General features: G+C 33.4%; 1 protein-coding gene across 1 annotated transcript in view; it reads left to right on the top strand.

Annotated features, from left to right (window-relative positions):
• LOC132748672 (abnormal spindle-like microcephaly-associated protein homolog) overlaps positions 1–17,666 on the top strand; it is a 35,684-nt gene extending 18,018 nt beyond the window's left edge. The window contains exons 10-13 of the mRNA XM_060738284.1: positions 3,244–9,787; positions 12,055–12,231; positions 13,480–13,589; positions 14,728–17,666. Coding sequence (XP_060594267.1) covers positions 3,244–9,787; positions 12,055–12,231; positions 13,480–13,589; positions 14,728–15,066 — 7,170 coding nt within the window. The 3' untranslated portion in view covers positions 15,067–17,666. The remainder of the gene's footprint in view (positions 1–3,243; positions 9,788–12,054; positions 12,232–13,479; positions 13,590–14,727) is intronic.
• Positions 17,667–18,096: the final 430 nt, after the last annotated feature.

Consider the following 18,096-nt stretch of genomic DNA (forward strand, 5'->3'; position numbering starts at 1 on the left):
ATGTCATCATTTTTACTTTAATAAGAGGAAGTCCAGTGTACAAAATTCTGTATTTCCTGTTGTTGTTTTTTTTAAATTATCTCCCTTTATGAAAGTAAAGATGTTTGATAGTTTTTAATTATATTCATTAATGATACATAATAATGCTTGTCCTAGGAGTAAATTGAAAAGTGTTGAAAGAAATTTATTAACCTGTCATCACACAGTGATAGAGAAAATGTGTTGTCCAAGATCTATAGTGCTTCCTTAGATTATTACAGCCTTTTTGGACTCATGGCAGTCATTGAATTTAGCACTGACCCGGTGGCCCATGGCCAGTGAAAATAGTTCGGGCCAGTGAAAATTTTAAACTAATTTGTAGGGATGTCATTAGGAGTCCGGATATCCGAACGTTCGGATCACGATTCGGTGTCCGGAGCCGATTTTCCGATCCGGATGTTCGTATAAAATATTTCAGAATATTGAGAAAATGTGAAAAATACATGTACATGCGTTGAGATAATCGACGTAGACATGGTGTTGACACAGGGTTCGTACAGTCTTAAAAAGTGCTTAAATTTGAGTCCCTTTCTTAACCCATTACTTCATATACAAGCCTTTTAACGCCTTTTTCACCCCCCCCCCCCCTTTTTATTGTCTCAAATGATGAAAAAATGCCTTATTTAGGCCCCAAACACTTGTTTTTGTTTGAGAAATGTTGTTTAAAAAAATGACCTCTTTTTCGGAGCGGCCCCCCAACCAAAAGATACATCAGGGGGTTGCCAGAAGGGGGATGTGCCCTTCTGTTTGGGGGGTTTGAAGGGGGGCGGAGTCCCCCTCATCGCCAAGAAAATTTTGGACTTGTGAGAGGCTGTAAATGACCCCAGATTGATCATAAGGTAACGTGTAACCAACGCTGAAAAGCATTTGACTCTATCTCAATCCATTGAGAAGTTGCAGCACTTTGAAATCAATTTTGATGGAAAAAAATTAACGCAAAATAGTGATTTTTGGCAATTTTGAGATGTCCCCTCGTTGCCATGGTAACAGAAAATTTAAGCCTGAGCATGTTGTTGCAAGGGCAATGGTCCAGTCAACATTTGTGCCAAGTTTGATTAGTGTTGAAGCAGTTTTTATAGTATTATAGCAATTTGAACTTGTAACGGGAGACTTTTCAATGAAAACAGCCATTTTTCACAAAATGCTCATGAAGTAATGGGTTAAAAAGTGCTTAAAAATGAAAAAAAGTGCTTAAAAGTCCTTGAATTTGATTACTCTCTTGAAAAGTGCTTAAAAAGTGCTTAAATATGCTGAAAATGTGCTTGAAAATTTGAAACACAGAATAACATAGTTTCGATAAAAATTAACAAAGTAAAAAGAAAATGATCCAATTTAGTATCAAAATCAATAAAATGTTTACTTAAGGTAACAGTAAGTGGGCAAATTGCAGTTGTTTTGAACTAATCTGTATTTGATGACCCTTTCTTGTTCTTCTATAAATTCCTTAAAATTGTGGTCAGAAAATGTGTATTCAACAAAAAATGGGAAATAAACAACCCATCTTCGATTGAAAATTGTGTTGGTATATGTGCAACAAATGTGCTTGAAAAATGGGAAAACATGCTTAAATAGTGCTTAAAAAGTCCTTGAATTTTGGCATTGGAGATCTGTATGAACCCTGTGACACCATATTGTATATTGTACCTTAATTTGACAATACACATCATAATCTCTGCAGACCACAAAAAAAAATTCAATAATTACTATAACAATTACGAGTCGGGTATGACACGTGTTGTTATGTTTAACACCAAACAAATTTAAGTTTTGTAGGATTCAAGATGAATATTGTAAATCCCGTGCGATTGTCATCGGCAACGATTTTACATTTTTTATGTCAAAATTTAAATATTTAATTACGCTATTTTTTACATATATTTCGGCTTAGGACCCGTCGACTTGTTATTTTGAGAAAATGAAAAATCTGCAGAAAAAAAATAAGCAAATAAAATAATGCACTTACGAATAATAATATGTTAATTATCACAGCTTTTATTGAAATTGATACGATAATTATCCGACAAAATAACTTTCTCCTTTAGTATTAATTAAACATGTGCATTTTTTTAAAAAACAATTTTTTTCACAGTTTTTTTTTCACTTATGAACACTTAAAATATGTGTAATTCATGTAAGTTTCGGCAACTTCTTAGATGATTCGAATCAAACAGCCAGGGCTACATGTTGGTAAACATCAAAGATTGGCAGATTCTTTTGAAAAGCCGACTACACACCTGTCAAAGGTCATCGTGTGTAAATTGTATGCATTTTATTGAACAATGGAAACTTTTAATTTTTTACCGGCGTTATTTTGTTTTCACAAATGTGAGCAAGTGTTATTGTGTATTATAGCACTAATTAAGGAATTTTGACAATCGGCGATGAATTTCATTTTCATTTCATTTGAAATCGTAAGTATCATACGCTCTTAATTTATCGATAACAGTCATATTCTATATAGAAAAAAATAAAATCAATACTGAAATTATTTTGATACGTAACATTCAATTAAAAAGGAAATGAAACGAAACACTACACTTTGAAAAAGGTCGCGAAAAAAGGTTAAGTCATATTAGCCAACTTAGAATATAACAATGATCATAACAACGATCTGAACATCCGGATGTATCCGGATGTTTGATTCGGATATCCGGATGGCCGTTTCGGCTCCAGATGACATCCCTACTAATTTGTATTTGATGTACCCTTTGTTGTTCTTCTATAAAACCTTAAAATTTGGCCAGAAAATGTGTATAATTCAAGACAAAATGGTGATTAAATTATCTGTCTTAGGTTGTATATTGTTTGAAGATGTATGTGCAACAATTAAATGAGCCACGTCACGACAAAACCAACATAATGGGTTTGCGACCAGCATGGATCCAGACCAGCCTGCGCAGTCTGATCAGGATCCATGCTGTTAGCTTACAACTCTATAACAAGTAGAGAAACTGATAACGAACAACATGGATCCTGATCAGACTGTGTGGATGCACAGGCTGGTCTGGATCCATGCTGGACGCAAACCCATTATGTTGGTTTTGTCATGACGCGGCTCAAATAGTGCTTAAAAAGTCCTTGAATTTTGGCATTGGATGTCTGTATGAACCCTGGTTGTGCACTTGCTGTGGTTTGTTATAAACCAGAATTCAGCTGGGGATATAAATTCAACATATTTGCTTGTTTAATATTAATCTGTTTTAGGAACAAGTTAAAGAAAAACAATCTGTAAAATATCTGGCTATGATGATGAGGAGAATGAACAGACAAAACAGAAGACTTATAAGAAAGAAAATGCGGAGACTTATCCAAAAGGAAAAAAAAAAAGAAAGAATACTTTACAAAAAGCAAAAACTTTGGCTAAGGGCCAGACAAAAGAAAGCGGAACAAAGAAGAAGAAAACGTGTAATGAGAAAACAGAAAATGTTAAAAAAAAAGGTTAGAAAAGCACATCTTAGGCAAAGACGTTTGAGAATGAAACAGCGTAGAGAAAGAAAACGTGCTTTGAGGAGACGTATAAAAAGAAGGAAAGCAAGAGAAAGAAGAATTCGCCTTTACAAAAGACATATGAGAATGAAACAACGCATGTTAAAAAGACGTTTGATACAACAACGTAGAAAGTGGAAGGCTCAAAAAGCACGCTTACGGAGAATGAGAATTAAAGCTAAAAGAGCTCGCTCTAAGAGAATGAGAATAAAAGCTAGAAGAGCTCGCTTAAGGAGAATGAGAATTACAGCTAGAAGAGCTCGCTTAAGGAGGATACGCCGGAAGATGAGGAGGAAGGGTAAAAAATGGAAAATGAGATATAAAGCTCGCTTAAGAAGAATGAGAATCAAAGCTAGAAGAGCTCGCTTAAGGAGAATGAGAATGAAAGCAAGAAAAGCTCACTTAAGGAGAAGGAGAATACAAGCTAGAAAAGCTCGCTTAAGGAGGAAACACAGGAAGGTGACGAGGAAGGAAAGAAAATTGAGAATGAGATATAAAGTCCGCTTAAGAAGAATGAGAATCAAAGCTAGAAGAGCTCGCTTAAGGAGAATGAGAATGAAAGCAAGAAAAGCTCGCTTAAGGAGAATAAGAATTAAAGCTAGAAGAGCTCGCTTAAGGAGGATACGCCTGAAGATGAGGAGGAAGGGTAAGAAATGGAGAATGAGATATAAAGCTCGTTTAAGAAGAATGAGAATCAAAGCTAGAAGAGCTCGCTTGAAGAGAATGAGAATGAAAGCAAGAAGAGCTCGCTTAAGGAGAATGAGAATAAGAGCTAGAAGAGCTCGCTTAATGAAAAAACACAGGAAAATGAGAAGGAGGGGTAAGAAATTGAAAATGAGATATAAAGCTCGCTTAAGAAGAATGAAAATAAAAGCAAGAAGAGCTCGCTTCAGGAGAATGAGAATTAAAAAAAGAAAAGCTCACTTAAGGAGAATGAGAATACAAGCTAGAAGAGCACGCTTAAGGAGAAGACACAGGAAGATGAGGAGGAAGGGTAGAAAATGGAGATTGAGATATAAAGCTCGCTTAAGAAGAATGAGAATGAAAGCAAGAAGGGCTCACTTAAGGAGAATGAGAATTAAAACAAGAAGAGCTCACTTAAGGAGAATGAGAATAAGAGCTAGAAGAGCTCACTTAAGAAGGATACGTCAGAAGATGAGTAGGAAGGGTAAGAAATGGAGAATGAGATATAAAGCTCGCTTAAGAAGAATGAGGATCAAAGCTAGAAGAGCTCGCTTAAGGAGAATGCAAATTAAAAAAAGAAGAGCTCGCTTGAGGAGAATGAGAATACAAGCTAGAAGAGCTCGCTTAAGAAGGAGAAACAGGAAGATGAGGAGGAGGGGTAGAAAATGGAGAATGAGATATAAAGCTCGCTTAAGAAGAATGAGAATAAAAGCTAGAAGAGCTCGTTTAAGGAGAATGAGAATTAAAAAAAGAAGAGCTCGCTTGAGGAGAATGAGAATACAAGCTAGAAAAGCTCGCTTAAGGAGGAGACACAGGAAGGTGGCGAGGAGGGGTAAAAAATGGAGAATGAAATATAAAGCTCGCTTAAGAAGAATGAGAATAAAAGCTAGAAGAGCTCGCTTAAGGAGAATGAGAAATAAAACAAGAAGAGCTCGCTTAAGGAGAATGAGAATACAAGCTAGAAGAGCTCGCTTAAGGAGGAGACACAGAAAGATGAGGAGGAAAGGTAGAAAATTGAGAATGAGATATAAAGCTCGCTTAAGAAGAATGAGAATAAAAGCTAGAAGGGCTCACTTAAGGAGAATAAGAATGAAAGCAAGAAGAGCTAGCTTAAGGAGGATTAAAGCTAGAAGAGCTCGCTTAAAAAGGAGACAGAGGAAGGTGTTGTTGAAAAGGGGTAGAAAATTGAGATTGAGACATAGAGCTCGCATAAGAAGAATGAGAATTAAAACCAGAAGAGCTCGCTTAAGGAGGAGACACAGAAAGATGAGGAGAAGGGGGAGAAAATTGAGAGAAAGATATAAAGCTCGCCTAAGGAGAATGAGAATAAAAGCTAGAAGAGCTCGCTTAAGGAGAATGAGAATTAAAACAAGAAAAGCTCGTTTAAGGAGAATGAAAATTAAAGCCAAAAGAGCTAGCTTAAGAAGGAGAAACAGAAAGATGAGGAGAAGGGGGAAAAAATGGAGAATAAGATATAAAGCTCGCTTACGGAGAATGAGAATAAAAGCTAGAAAAGCTCGCTTAAGAAGAATGAGAATTAAAACAAGAAGAGCTCGCTTAAGGAGAATGAGAATACAAGCTAGAAGAGCGCGCTGGAGAAGGAAAAACAGGAAAATTAGGAAGAGGGGTAGAAAATGGAGAATGAGATATAAAGCTCGCTTAAGAAGAATAAGAATTAAAACAATAAGAGCTCACTTAAGGAGAAAGAGAATTAAAACTATAAGAGCTCGCTCAAGAAGAATGAAAAAAGAAGCTAGAAGAGCACGCTTAAGGAGAATGAGAATACAAGCAAGAAGAGCTCGCTTAAGAAGAAAACACAGAAAGATGACAAGAAGGGGTAGGAAATTGAGAATGAGAAATAAAGCTCACTTAAAAAGAATGAGAATAAAAGTTAGAAAGGCTCGCCTAAGGAGAATAAGATTGAAAGCAAAGTTAGCTCACTCGAGGAGAATGAGAATTGAAGCCAGAAGAGCTCTCTTTAGAAGATTAAGGAGAATGAGACTAAAAACAAAAAAAGTTCGCTTAAGAAGGAGACAGAGAAAGATGAGGAGGAGAGGTAGAAAATTGAAAATCAGAAATAAAGCTCACTTAAGAAAAATGAGAATGAAAGTCAGAAAAGCTCGCCTAAGAAGAATTAAAGCAAGAAGAGCTCACTTAAGGAGTATGAAAATGAAAGCAAAAAGAGCTCACTTAAGGAAAATTAAAGCTTATAGAGCTCGCATAAGGAGAATGAAAATTAAAGCCAGAAGAGCTCGCTTAAGAAGATTAAGGAGAATGAGACTAAAATCAAAAAAAGCTCGCTTAAGAAGAATTAAAGCCAGAAGAGCTCGCTTAAGGAAAATGAAAGCAAAAAGAGCTCACTTAAGGAGAATTAAAGCTAGTAGAGCTCGCCTAAGGAGAATGAGAATCAAAGCCAGAAGAGCTCGCTCAAGAAGATTAAGGAGAATGAGACTAAAATCAAAAAAAGCTCGCTTAAGAAGAATTAAAGCCAGAAGAGCTCGCTTAAGGAAAATGAGAATGAAAGTAAGAAGAGCCCGCTTAAGGAGAATGAGATTAAAAGCAAGAAGAGCCCGCTTAAGGAGAATAAAAGCTAATAGAGCTCGCTTGAGAAAGAAACAAAGAAAAATGAGGAAGAGAGTTAAAAAATTGAGACACAGAAATAAAGCTCATTTAAGAAAAATGAAAATTAAAGCCAGAAGAGCTCGATTAAGGAGAATGAGACTAAAAGCAAAAAAAGCTCGCTTAAGAAGGAGACACAGGAAAATCAAGAAGAGAGGTAGAAAATTGAAAATCAGAAATAAAGCTCTCTTAAGGAAAATAAGAATTAAAGCCAGAAGGGCTCGATCAAGGAGTTTAAGAAGAATGAAAATTAAAGCTAGAAAAGCTCGCTTAAAACAACACAAGAAGATGAGGAGGAAAGGTAAAAAATGGAGACTCAAAAATAAAGCTCTCTTAAAGAGAATGAGAATTAAAGCCAAAAAAGCACGCTTAATGAGATTAAGGAGAATGAAAATTAAAGCTAGAAGAGCTCGCTTAAAACAACACAGGAAGATGAGGAGGAAAGGAAAAAAAAGGAGACTCAAAAATAAAGCTCGCTTAAGGAGAATGAGAATAAAAGTCAGAAAAGCTCACTTAAGGAGAATTAAAGCTAAAAGAGCTCATTTAAGGAGAATGAAAATTAAAGCCAGAAGAGCTAAGTTAAGGAGAATGAGAATAAAAGCTAGAAGAGCCCGCTTAAAAATTCACAAGAAGATGAGAAGAGTTAAAAAAATGAGACTTCGAAATAAAGCTCGCTTAAGGAGAATGAGAATAAAAGCCAGAAGAGCTCAGTTAAGGAGAATGAGAATAAAAGCCAAAAAAGCTCGCTTAATGAGATTAAGGAAAATGAAAATTAAAGCTAGAAGAGCCCGCTTAAAAAATCACAAGAAGATGAGGAGAGCTAAAAAAAGGAGACTTCGAATTAAAACTCGCTTAAGGAGAATGAGAATAAAAGCCAGAAGAGCTCAGTTAAGGAGAATGAGAATTAAAGCCAAAAAAGCTCGCTTAATGAGATTAAGGAAAATGAAAACTAAAGCTAGAAGAGCCCGATTAAAAAATCACAAGAAGATGAGGAAAGCTAAAAAAAGGAGACTTCAAAATAAAGCTCGCTTAAGGAGAATGAGAATAAAAGCCAGAAGAGCTAAGTTAAGGAGAATGAGAATAAAAGCCAAAAAAGCTCGCTTAATGAGATTAAGGAAAATGAAAATTAAAGCTAGAAGAGCCCGCTTAAAAAATCACAAGAAGATGAGGAGAGCTAAAAAAAGGAGACTTCGAATTAAAACTCGCTTAAGGAGAATGAGAATAAAAGCCAGAAGAGCTCAGTTAAGGAGAATGAGAATAAAAGCCAAAAAAGCGCACTTAATGAGATTAAGGAGAATAAAAACTAAAGCTAGAAGAGCCCGCTTAAAAAATCACAAGAAGATGAGGAGAGCTAAAAAAAGGAGACTTCAATATAAAACTCGCTTAAGGAGAATGAGAATAAAAGCCAGAAAAGCTCACTTAAGGAGATTGAGAATAAAAGCCAAAAAAGCTCGCTTAATGAGATTAAAGAAAATGAAAATTAAAGCTAAAAGAGCCCGCTTAAAAAATCACAAGAAGATGAGGAGAGCTAAAAAAAGGAGACTTCAAGATAAAACTCGCTTAAGTAGAATGAGAATAAAAGCCAGAAGAGCTCAGTTAAGGAGAATAAAAGCCAAAAAAGCGCACTTAATGAGATTAAAGAAAATGAAAATTAAAGCTAGAAGAGCCCGCTTAAAAAATCACAAGAAGATGAGAAGAGCTAAAAAAATGAGACTTCGAAAGAAAGCTCGCTTAAGGAGAATGAGAATAAAAGCCAGAAGAGCTCAGTTAAGGAGAGCTGAAAAAGTGAGACTTCGAAATAATGCTCGCTTAAGAAGAATGAGAATAAAAGCCGAAAAAGCTCGCTTAATGAGATTAAGGAGAATGAGAATAAAAGCCAGAAGAGCTCAGTTAAGGAGAATGAGAATAAAAGCCAAAAATGCTCGCTTAATGAGATTAAGGAAAATGAAAATGAAAGCTAAAAGAGCAGGCATAAAATATCGCAAGAAGGTGAGGAAAGCTAAAAAAAGGAGACTTCGAAATAATGCTCGCTTAAGGAGAATGAGAATAAGAGCCAGAAGAGCTCAGTTAAGGAGAATGAGACTAAAAGCCAAAAAAGCTGGCTTAATGAGATTAAGGAAAATGAAAATTAAAGCTAGAAGAGCCCGCTTAAAAAATCACAAGAAGATGAGGAGTGCTAAAAAAATGAGACTTCGAAATAAAGCTCGCTTAATGAGGACGAGAATAAAAGCAAAAAAAACTCTTTTAAAAAATAGATTAAGGAGAATGAAAATGAAAGCTAAAAGGGCCCGCTTAAAATTTCAGAAGTTGAGGAAAGCTAAAAAAATGAGACTCCAAAATAAAGCTCGCTTAAGGAGAATGAGAATAAAAGCCAGAAAAGCTCGCTTAATGAGGACAAGAATAAAAGCTCGATTACTGAGGAAGAGAATCAAAGCCAAGGGCAGAAATAGGAAAATAAAGAAGAAGGCTCACTTAAGGAGAATGCAAAAAAAAGCTAGAAGAGCTAAATTAAGGAGAAGGAGGAAAGGGAAGGGCAGAAGGAGAATAAGGAATAAAGCTCGCTTAAAGAGAATGAGAAAGAAAGCTAGAAGAGTTCGCTTAAGGAGAAATCCCAGCAGACAGGGTAGGAGAGGCAGAAAATTGAGGATTAGGAATAAGACCAGAAGCGCTCACTTTAGGAGGTGGCTCAGGAACAGGTTTAGGAGAGCTCGAGCATCTTATTTTGGGAGGAATAGGCATAGAATAGCCATCAATATAGCCATCAATAGAAGAAGGAATAAACAGAGAAAAAGTAGGAGAAGTAGGAAAAAGAGATCTTTTACATTAAAGGAACCCAAAAGTTACCAGAGTTTAAGTCCTGAAGATAGGAAAAAACGTAATGTTTTCAATCACTCTGTTGAAGTTCTCAAACACTCTCTCAAACACTCTCTTGACGTTTTCAATCACTCTGTTGAAAGAGGTATGTCAATTCAGTATTACATGTATATCTCCTTGAAAATAAGTCGGGTATCTTCTCATGCTAAAAAAGAAAACTTATTTGCTTATTTAATATTCACAAAACACAAAAAATGTTTAAAAAGCAAGTAGTTAGTCATTTAGTATCCAAATTGATTTCATTTAGTATCAAAATTGATTTTTATACCCTGCTGAAACGTTAGCAGGGGATATAGGAATAGTCTCTGTCAGTCCTTCCATCCAACATCTTTGTCAGGAGCATATCTAGAAATGTATTTGAGATAAAAAAAATTCTGGCGTAGAATGTTATGCACCTGGTCATCAGTCTGTTAGCAGGTTTTGGTTAGTTCTCTATCTTTTTAACTGGTGGAAGGAAACTAAAACTATGTGGCATCATTGTTAACCATAAGGAAACAATGTGCAGAGTGCAGGTTTGACCTTCCTCAAGCTTCAATATTGGCCCTGCCCTGGGGGTTACTTGATTTATATAGGCTTATATAAGTAAAACACATCTGAAACTTATTGTGTGAAACTACAATGCCCAGAGCTTAGATATCTGACATGTAAAATCACTTTGTGGACCACAAAATAACTGGTATTAATCATGCCCCTTGGGACAATATTGGCCCTGCCCTGGAGGTGACTTATTTAATATAGTTTTGTATGGGAAAATACATTGAAGTCTTATTTTGGTGATCAATTTATAGATTTCTACCACAGTTTTGTTAATTATAAACCTCAAGTCAAAATTGGCATGATGCCTCTTTATTTGGCATATACATAGCATCACCTAGTAGACCCCTATAAAGGTTTTATGAATCATACACCTTGGAGGTCAGACAATTTCATAAGGATAATTAAGAAAAAACATTTTTCAGACAAGTTTCTTGATTGAGTCTCTACCCTTATTGAAATATTATTTTCGATTACTCAAACAAATTTACATTCAGGCGTACATGTATATATTGCCCTACCTTTGTGGTGCTCTTGTTCATGCTTAATTTTTGAAAAAAAAGAAAAAGCATAACTTGAAAAACCTTTTTAGATATCAATTTGGAACTTCATAGGTGAATAGATCTTCTTAAAGTAGGAGAAAAGTCAACTTGAATGATAAATCTAACCATACATATTTTTTTATTTATTGCCCTTTGTAATCTTCATGATAATTTTTTATATACAGCATAACTATAAATAAAAAGTTTCAACTGGTAACTTTCTAGATGGAAAGGTCTTTGCACAATATTATTATATTCATGCTTTAGTTTTGTCTGACCATAACACATAAAGTGTTTAGGATGTCAACTTGAAATTATAAAGGTTGAAAGATCTCATTAAGGAGCGTGCAGTTTACAAGAATGATAACTCTCCACTTGATAACTTTTTGAGTTACTGCCCTTTGTTAAGATTTTTTGCGTCTTTTTTGTCAGGATCATAACTTAAACAGTACTTGAGATATCATCTTGGAACTTCATAAGTAGATTATTTAGATATCATTAAAGAGGAGTTCAATGCACCAATATAATATGTTTCACTTCATACTTTTAAAATTTATTGCTATTTTTGTATATTCTTTTTGGCATAAAGTTTTATATATTCATTTCAACATAAAAAGAAAGATCACAATAAGGAGGATGCAGTTGACAAGAATGACAACTAATTTTGTAATTACATTGTGCTAAAAATCCGTTTCAATTTTAAACAGGTTTAACCCCCCCCCAGGATCAAGGTCAATATTATATTAACTTTTCCATCTGCTGTTATTACAAAATGCTGGCTTACTTCTTTTATTTCTTCATTATCATTTATCATTTACACTGCACATAGTTACATTGTACATTGCTTATATTTGTATTCCAACCAGAACAAAACCTTTACCTTCAATGTTGATAATTGAAAACCTGGTTTAATAGCATTTTTATGTTTTGTCAAATCAATAACTCAAAAGTTAAAGAGATATCAGCTGGAAACTCCATTGATGAACCAACCTTGACATTTTGCATTATTGCTTTTTGATAGGTACTAAATGTCGGTTTGTGCAAGTGTTCTATGCTCTTTTGATAACTTTACTCATGTTTGGCAGGGGTATTTGACAGTCTGTGATTGCTTCTTATTAATATTAAAATAAACAATGTTGTCTTTACTGATGAAGCTGAATTATTTATAAAGTTTCACTTTAACAGTATTAGAAATAAATCTTAAATATACAAGTGAATTTTCATGACTCTGCTATGTCATATTTTGAAATGAAAACACTGCATATAAATTTTTCAGATGAAACAACTTGCCCAGAAAGTTACACTCTTTCAACAAAAGGGCATTTCTGTTTTCTTACTTCTACTGTGAAGATGCCAATTAGTTCAGGAGAATATTATTGTGAACAACACAAAGGAAGATTGGTTACCATTGAAAATGAAGGCAAACAAACTGCTGTCCAGACATTCTTAAAACGTAAGTGATTGCATTTAAACTTTCTCTTAAACAACACTTGATTTTAATGTTGCTTTAAGACTGACAAATTTGTCAGGTATAGATTTTTAATGAAATAGCAAGGGGACATATTGATATAGTGTTACGTCTGTCTTTCCATGGGTGCTAGGGTGTGTGCTTGTGTTTGAAAACCTTGTCCAACCCATAACTCTGTCATTCATCAAGGCATTTTAAAAACATTTGACACAGAATGTTAAACAACATAAGTCATGCACAAAATCTAGACTCCAAGGTCAAACTACTCACTCAGATGTCAAAGGTCAGCGGTTAGAAATTCCTGTTTGGCCCATAACTCTGTGATATATGAAGTGATTTTAAAATAACTTTGTATAAATGTTTGGCATAAGATGGTGTGTCATGCGAAAGACCTAGACCACTAGCTCCAAAGTCAAGGTCACACTAAGAGGTCAAAGATCAACAGTAAAAAAAAATCTTGTCTGGCCCATGACTCTGTCATGCATATCAATGGATTTTAAATCATAATTTTTTGGGTTTAATTTAGGTCTAGACTAAAAACTTGTGTGCAAATGCTAATACTTGGTTTACCTCTAAACTCAAATATTAGGATGGCTGTGCCCATACTTTCTGAACACTTTGGACTTCTACTTGAAGTTTGATATCATCACGTCTCAGTGAGTTTCAGCATACATGTACATAGTTCATCCTTCTCATGAGAAGGAAGAATTACTATTTTTAAGTTTGAATAATTAATATGTAATGATGAAGAATAAATTAGTACCTAAACCAAAAAAGTAAAGAAAATTATGTGCCATAAAGGACAAGGGCATGTGATGATTTTTATCAGTTAAGTAAGTTCTTAAAAGTTTTTTTTAACCCTTTAATAGCACATTAAATATCTTAAATATCTTGTCAGTCTTTCATTTATGAAAAACTTCAAAATATTAACTGACTGAAAAGTTAATGGTGTGATTGAAAAGTTAATGGTGAAGACCTTGATGGCACAGATGTGACAGCTGACCTTGACCTGCACAGGTCACTTCAGTAGAATATATTGTCCCAGGCAGACTAAGGGTTAATTTCTTCTGGACTAACATTTTTAGTCAGTCTGGTGCAAGATCATTTCTTTTACTTGTATTATAGCTTGATTTTTCAATTTGCAGGGAACCATTATGATGATGAATTGTTTCTTTTACTTGTAATATAGCTTGATTTTTCAATTTGCAGGGAACCATTATGATCAATTTGCAGGGAACCATTATGATGATGAGATGATACTGATATCAGGTATTTCAAATTTCGAGGCTTCAGCTTGGTGGGACACTAATCTTGAACCAGTCGCTCGATACAACAAATTTGTGGTAAGATTTTCCGCTATTTTTCTTATCCCCAATTGGTTCACAGGAGGAGACTTGAGGTATAAGCATTACCTTTCTGTCAGTCTGTCCATGGGCATAAACTGGATCCTGCAATCATTTGAGAACAATTCAATCATTCAATAATTCTTTGAACATTTTCATGAAACTTGACAACTGGATAAAACCTGGATAGATGGTAATATGATGATTATGCACATTATTTTATTTTGCTTCTTTGTTGAGAAATGCTGTATTCTGTCATTATTAAAAAAAGAATTTGGAATATTTTCATGTAACATAATTATGTCCACCTCCACCTAGGACTGTCAATCGATGTATCATCGATATTTATCATCTGATAGAATATCGATAAACACTTTTAAATATTGATTCAAGCTATAATTCATTTATTTCTGTTAGTGAATATACCTTTCCATTTTGCCTTATAAGAGAATCATATTTTTCCAGTTTTCTTGTCTAACTTCTAACTCTGTTTTCAAATGTCAGTGACAAAAGTAACAGAAAAAACAAACTTTCTGTTAGTTTGTAGTATCTATAATGTCTAATACAAGCATGCATAACACCATGATCCCAATTTATAACACATATTTAAATGTGTCTACTGTCAAAGTCGATATATATCATCGATATTTGTCTCTCGATATATTGATACAGAATTTTCCATCAATGACAGTCCTACCTCCACCATGTCTGCTTTATAAGTCCTGTACCCCCTAAAATATTTTCTTCAAACTTGGCTCATATCAACTCAACAAAATGATGTGCAGAACTCATTGCCCCTCTGTACCAGTTTAAGACCAAGGTCACACTTGAAGGTCAAATGTCAGAAATTTTGAGTCCACTTTATGAATGAAGGGTTTACCTCAAACATTGAGTATTACTCACTTACATGTCACTTTCATACCTGTTTTCATGATTTCAGTAAATTTACTTCTTCCTTTCATACAATTATTATGTGTTTTGTTTATAATGCCTTCTAAATGATATTATTCTTTAAAACTATTTTATATGTCATATTATAGGATGATAGATGTATAATAATTTGAAAATGAGGTACATATTAGATTATTGTCTGCCAAGTTTGCTTATATTGTTTTTCTTTTTTTCATTTTATTCACAGACTGGTGAAATCCCATGGGAAGATTCTTGTGTCATGTTCCAAACATCAACTGGGAAATGGTACAGTCAGAAGTGTAAAACTAAATCTAGAAAAAAGAAATTATACCGTGTGATTTGTGAGCCTAATCAAACAACAAATCAAACAACAAATGTCCCCAATAAACGAAGTATCGACAAGATGTCAACCCGACACAGAGTACATCATCAGCACAAGAAAAGTGGTAGCCACAGCCAACTGCTTCCAAATGGAATGTTCCAACCAATGAACTTATTTAAACGAAGATCACTAAATGGTTTTAATAGGTTATGGACATTCCTTACATCAAGGGCTATGTCCTAATGATATATGATCATTTTTTGTTGTACAATTTGCATTTACATGTATACAAATGTTATCATATACTTTTTTCATGTATGGTAAAATGTTAAAAACCTTTTTAGAGTACTGAATTAAGTGATTTCTCTGGTAGATCTGTGATAAAAATATATATTTTTTTTTTATTTATTTTTTTTTTTTTCCTTTTTTTTTTAAATTTTGTTTTCTAAATGTTTTTATTTGGAGATTACTTTTGTGTCTGTGATAAAAGTTTTTTAACAAGATGTCTGTGATAAACTTGTGTGAATGATATGTTCACAATAAATTGTGATTAAAGAAATCTAGATGATCCTAAACGGCCTTTACTTAGATTTTAGCCTATATCTAGATTTTACTATAAGCCTTGGGCTTTTGATGAATATAAGTTTCCCCTTAGGGCTGTTATTTACAAAAGACTGTGATATACTTAGTTGAAAATATATTTATACATATTGTTCATGTAATTATATTTATACAAAAATAACCTGAGTTACATGCAAAAAAAATATATTAACCTGAAATATTTTATCATTAATTTATTAACACCATTCATGCTTTGATGGGGTGATGGGGATTGCTTTTATAGTTTATGCAAGTGAGCACACTTAGATCTACTTTTTTCCCCTTTCTTGTCTCATAAAATAAAGCACATGATTTTACAAACCATTGCTTTGAAACTTTAATATTGAAATTTAATGACTCTCAATTTTGGCAAGTTTCTTTATTTTTATTATTCAGGGAGACCCACTTAGAAAAATGTTACCTATTTTATGAAAACATCATTGTCAGAAATATGTTAACTTGTGTAGTGTCAAATGTTAAAAAATGGAGAAAGAAATTGAATATACATTTTATATGTTATTTAGCTAGTAATTACATGAGGTTTTTCAGATATAATTTGATTGGCTGAATTATGACATGTACATGTATGTCAAGTTTCAAATAGAGCAATTTTGATTGTACCATTATTCAATTCTGTATTGTAATTCTGAATTATTTATATTAAATATAAATTATTGGCATATCAATTGTAATCATAAGTAAGTAATTATTGTTTTAAACTCCAATTAACATGATTACTGTAATATACTTAATTAATTACATAAACATCTAATTTAAGGTAGTCTTACTATAATGCTTTTCCGCCAATATATTCCAACATCGGCCAATATCATGGTGAATCGGTTATTTCTGGAATGTTATTTTTGGGCATTAGATTATTTACAGTCACAAATCATTTATTGCTATGTACTAGACTCCCGTTACAAACAGTTAAAAATCATTGAATACCGATGATTATGAAAAATAACGTTTCGGAAATAACTCATTCATTACGTTATTGGCCAATTTTAGAAAGACTACCGTAATACATGTTTTAAATTCATATATTATTTATTTATATTGTAATGTGATGTTTTTGGTTTCTATATCTTGATAATGCTGGATGAATTTTATATTCCAAGAAGATAATCTCCAATTTTTTATTTTTAGATATTATAATGTTATGATTATTATGCATGTACATTAATTAATGTGAAAGTAAAGATTTAAATATAAAAAGGAACAATTGTTATTGTTGTGAATTTTTTTCTAAAATTAAAGGCACTCCACTGAGGTTCATTGACATGACAACACTAAAATAATTTTTTTCAAGATTTGTGTACTGGGCGCGGAGCAATAACTTGTTTGTAAGATCTCAAATCGTTGAAGGGAGACACAGGCAAAATTTTTATTTCTTTATTTTGATTTTTTCATTCATTATTCTGTAAATGTCCTCAAAATAAATGTACAAGGCAGTCATATAAGAACAAAACTTTTCTCCTTATAAAGAATAAAATGGTGGTTTCCAAACTTGACCCACATAGGTCCGGTTAGAGCGTTATGATTTCACAATAGTTGTCACAGTGAACTCTGGAAACATTAAAGATCATGTCAAATGAATGGCTTAGACTTGTTTCAATCATATAATATCCACAATATCTGTTATTGTAACTTCCAGGGTTTTTTCAAGTCACAGGGCTAGTTTTAAAAATACTCTGTGATTCTGTCGGCATCTAAATTTTGTTCAATATATCTAGATGTATTTACGCTTCAAACTGAAAATATGTAGAATTTATACATTATAAGTTTGAATATAGAAATCAACTCCAGTTTCAATTTAAAAATGTAATTATTTTATTTGAAAAATATACAGAATATATATATATAGAATTTATACAGAAATTCATGCTGGGACTTCAAAAAATGTCATTTTAGCGTAATATGAGTACATTAAATCATTTAGATTTTTTTGTCATTTATTTGCCTGTCAGAGTATCCCTTTAACCATAATGATAATTTAAATCATGCAAAATGATCAAAAACTGAAAAACGATTAAACTCTCAACTCGAGTGCAGCAAAGAATCACACAAATATTCAATTTAATTCTGTGTAAATTTTTTCATTATATGACTGTATTTTGCATAACTTAAGGTTTTTATGATTCATACCTCAATTGAGCTCTTTAAAGACACCTTAGCTGATGATGTATTATATTACCATGTATGTACATTATGCCAAAATAAATCTTTTTTTCAAATTTAAATTTGAGTTACAACATATTTCTTGTTGCTCTAGTGTTAAACAAGTTCTTTCAACTCATGTAAATAAGTTACAAGTCTGCTCCCTCGACCTTACTAAGAATGGTGTTGTATGTGAATACACATATAATATAATAAACCACTCAAAACCGGAATCATTGGTTCAAGCTCTACTCAGATCACATTCATCTGCTCGAATTAATTACGGTCCATATTACGTATATGTCAATTGTAACAAAAGCTGAGCCAACACCAGGGAAAGAGTGGGGGTGTGTGGAATGAGCTGATTTTTATATGTCCTCTGCACTGCTTGGTTAATACAATGGTTTCATTTTGGTGCCAAAATGGCTGAGATATTTGCAGTGGTGGGGACTCAGTTTCCTATAGGATATGGTGTCTTAAACTAGGAGTTTGAAAATCCAAAGATTAATTTTA

Source organism: Ruditapes philippinarum, unplaced genomic scaffold (assembly GCF_026571515.1).
Source record: "Ruditapes philippinarum isolate M1 unplaced genomic scaffold, ASM2657151v2 ctg101_1_1_1_1, whole genome shotgun sequence".
NCBI lineage: Eukaryota > Metazoa > Mollusca > Bivalvia > Venerida > Veneridae > Ruditapes > Ruditapes philippinarum.